Source organism: Benincasa hispida, chromosome 10 (assembly GCF_009727055.1).
Source record: "Benincasa hispida cultivar B227 chromosome 10, ASM972705v1, whole genome shotgun sequence".
NCBI lineage: Eukaryota > Viridiplantae > Streptophyta > Magnoliopsida > Cucurbitales > Cucurbitaceae > Benincasa > Benincasa hispida.
The window spans coordinates 49,919,853-49,923,420 of record NC_052358.1 but is presented as its reverse complement, the minus strand read 5'-3'; the positions used below and the strand labels follow the sequence as shown (position 1 = coordinate 49,923,420).

Genomic DNA, 3,568 nt, shown 5'->3' with positions numbered 1-3,568 from the left:
TTTTAATCTAATTTAACTGCAATCAAAATTTCATTAATTAATTACAATTTTCATAAAAAAAATTGATATTTTTATCGATATTTACATAAAATCATGACTTTAATATTTACATGAACATGATATTTTATTTTGAAACATGACTTGCAAAGGTGAGTCCTTAAATTTTTTTCCTATTATTTTAAATTTATATATTAAATTACATGACATCATCCTCCAAAGAGACTTTACAAAATATGTGAATTTATATATGAGTTTCCCACGCATATAGATCTTGCTATAACAAAAACAGTGTCGAAGCATCATCTTCTGCCCATTTGCAGCACATCGGTACAGCTCCGATCAGGTATTGTTCGTCGGAATTCTTAATCCGATGGCTCAGAAGCTCAAGGTTCTCATCATCGGAGCAACTGGTTACATCGGAAAATTTTTAGTAGAAGCCAGCGCCAAAGCAGGTCATCCAACTTATGCATTTGTCCGCGTAACTACATACTCGGACCTTGAAAAATCTCCCATCATCCATGATTTCAGGAGCTTAGGTGTTAACTTCGTCTTTGTAAGTTCCTTATTCTCTATCTCTCTGGATTCTGTCGTTTGATTGTTGAGAATGTTCAGTAAGATTACTGAATCAATTGCTGAAATGTGAAATGTTCTCCAATTTTCTTGGTTTCCAATTAACTGAATTAGGTCTTTAGTTCAATTCTTCAAAGTGTTCATTATCTAATTCGGTATGTACTGATGATCGTTCAAATCATTCATACTATAATCTTGGGAAGTGATAATGTTCAATTTGCTAAAGCGCTGAGAAATTAGGGCAGGGCGATATCTTCGATAATGAAAGTCTGGTTGAGGCAATACAGCAGGTTGATGTTGTGATATCTGCCGTTGGTCGTGAACAGTTAGGCGATCAAGATAAGATCATATCTGCTATCAAACAAGCTGGTAACGTTAAGGTAATCTTCAATCATTTTCACCACTGTCATTCCATTACCAAATTTGTTCAATGTTTTACCATTGATTTTTGTTGCTCTGCGAGATGCATCCTGCTGGAAGAGTTGTAAAATTTTTAGCACTAAAAGTTAAGCCATATAATATTAAATTTACCTTCACGAATCGGGTTAAATGTTAAGAAGTCAACAATCAAAGATGAACAGAAAAACGTAAACCAATAGAGAATCGATACACAGATTTTGTAGTTCACTAACTGTTGTTAGCTATATTCACAGATATAGAGTGAGAAGTTTATTATTAGAAAGAATATTAGATTACAAGTCTGAGAAGTGCCTCTAAGGTTAGAGAGTTTATATGGCGCACTCCTTTAAAACTTAGGGTCATAATCGTAAATAATATAAATCATAGACTTCAGGCATTCCAATATTAAACTTTTGGGTCAAACGATGATTTAACATGGTATGAGAGCAACTAGTCCTAGAGGTCCTGTGTTCAATGTTCAAACCCGTGCAATGTTATTTCCTCTTAAGTGAAGGAGAGTGCTAAATGATAATCTTCACCCATAAGCTTAAGGTTTTAGGTTAATCGGTGGTTTAACAAAAGAATTTTTGTGGTATAGAGATTCTTCCCCTCGGAGTTTGGCAGCGATGTGGATCGTGTACACGCAGTGGAGCCAGCAAAATCGTTGTTTGCCAGTAAGGTTGAAATTCGTAGGGCTGTTGAGGCAGAGGGAATCCCCCACACATTTGTTGTAAGCAATTTCTTTGATGGTTACTTTCTTCACGGCCTTTCTCAGCCAGGAGCCACTGACCCACCTGGAAACATAATCAAAATCTTAGGAGATGGAACTACCAAAGGTAATATGCGGATTGCAATCGCATGAGTTGTTTGATTGTTTTATTGTTCAACACTATAATCCCATTTTCTTGAATTCCAAAATGAAAACTTCCCTGAAAATCCAAAAGATATTGAACTGTTTCATTGGTGATGCATGATTCTAGTCGTGTAGCAACCCAATTAGTGCGAGATATCTGTTTTGCAGGTCAACTTAACCATCCGGACCGACCTGCCTACCCGACTAGAATCATTCAACTACACATATATATACACTTGTTAATACAGAATTGACTGCATCATCATTTATAACCAGTTTGTTGAAGGGAAACAAATTTGGTTAGAACTTAGAACAGCCCCCTCACACTAGTTTCATTATTCATCTGTGTTGTTTTGTGAAGTGATTTACAACAAGGAAGAAGACATTGCGACTTACACCATTCGGGCCATAGATGATCCAAGAACACTCAACAAGATCTTGTACATTAGTCCTCCTGCCAACATCTACTCGACGAACGAGCTATACTCACTGGTGGAGAAAAGAGATGGGAGGATTGTTGAAAGGATCTACATCCCAGAAGAGGAGGTGTTGAAGAACATCCAAGGTTGGGCCTGCTTGGGAAAAACAACAATTTGTTGATTCTATCATGCTTTTTAGATTTAACAAAAAAAAAAAAAAAAAAAAAAAGGCTGAAACACAGTGGCGTATTTGCTATGTTCTTTTGCAGATGATCCATTTCCAGCTAATATAGTATCATCAATTCTATACTCTGCTTTTGTGAAGGGTGATCATACCAACTTTGATATTGAACCAGCAATTGGAGTTGAAGCTTCAGAGTTGTACCCAGATGTTCAATACACAACTGTGGAAGAATACCTCTACCAGTATGTTTAGAAAGCAAACCGTCTATCAACTTGTTAGGTTTTGACAAAATATTAAAAGAGTAGTTATCCCACATCTAAAGTAATGAACTCCAAGCATAATAAAAGGTGTTTGTGCCTTTAATTTCAAATCATCTCAATTTGAAGCACTTTAAGCTTGGTATACTAACTCAATTGTGTGAGTGGATAATGCTTTGTAATTGGGGTCGGGGAGAATTATTACGTGATTTTAATAATTTTTCATATGTAATAGAATTTTTTTGTTGTCTATGGTTTTTTTCTTCGGTTTGAAGTTTTTCCACATTAATTCTTTTAATTTTTCTGTTATTTTCTTGTTATTTCCTTCGATAGTGGTGGGAGTTTTTTCCACACAAACTTTCAAGCCGTTGATATTTACCTTTACTTGGTTTAATAATGATCTCATTTGAAGAAATAAGTTCTTATAGATTGCCTCACTGATCCAAAATTGCTTATTTATTTATTATCTTTATAAGATGATAGTAGGAAAAAAAATTAGGTTTAAATTTGTGGTCTGTATCGATTTGATCCCTTGATATATCTTAGTAAGAAAATTTAAATTTTAGATACAAAACAAAATAAATGTATACTTTCGAAGGAAATACTAGGCATGGACTATTTTTCTCTTTTTTTTTTAAGTTCAACAATGGCTAAGATGTGATATAATCATCAATAATTGAAATGATATTGATTTTTTATCCACTAAATCAAGCTCGAATTTGCAAGTTATTATTTATTATCATTTTGATACATTGCCATATTAGGAAGGGACAGTTTTTTTTTTTAATTTTATTTTTTAGATTTAATAACATGGGGAAGTGGTATCTCCTAACTAGTTGGGACTAAGTTTACAAGTAGTAAACATCTTATCTGGTAAATGATGCTC

The 3,568-nt window shown here is 34.2% G+C and overlaps 1 protein-coding gene across 1 annotated transcript; it reads left to right on the top strand.

Annotated features, from left to right (window-relative positions):
• The first annotated feature begins 254 nt into the window (after nucleotides 1-254).
• On the top strand, nucleotides 255-2,922 carry LOC120087911 (phenylcoumaran benzylic ether reductase POP1-like). Its single transcript, XM_039044923.1, has 5 exons — nucleotides 255-553; nucleotides 816-950; nucleotides 1,568-1,805; nucleotides 2,184-2,387; nucleotides 2,511-2,922. Exons 1-5 carry the CDS (start codon nucleotides 371-373, stop codon nucleotides 2,675-2,677), a joined length of 927 nt encoding a protein of 308 aa, XP_038900851.1. The 5' UTR covers nucleotides 255-370; the 3' UTR covers nucleotides 2,678-2,922.
• Nucleotides 2,923-3,568: the final 646 nt, after the last annotated feature.

Excerpts from the sequence above, each read along its gene's own strand:
- LOC120087911 (XM_039044923.1), top strand. The coding sequence starts at position 371 with ATGGCTCAGAAGCTCAAGGTTCTCATCATCGGAGCAACTGGTTACATC. Across the intron at positions 554-815 it reads TAGGTGTTAACTTCGTCTTT|GGCGATATCTTCGATAATGA; the intron begins GTAAGTTCCTTA and ends AAATTAGGGCAG. Across the intron at positions 951-1,567 it reads AACAAGCTGGTAACGTTAAG|AGATTCTTCCCCTCGGAGTT; the intron begins GTAATCTTCAAT and ends TTTGTGGTATAG.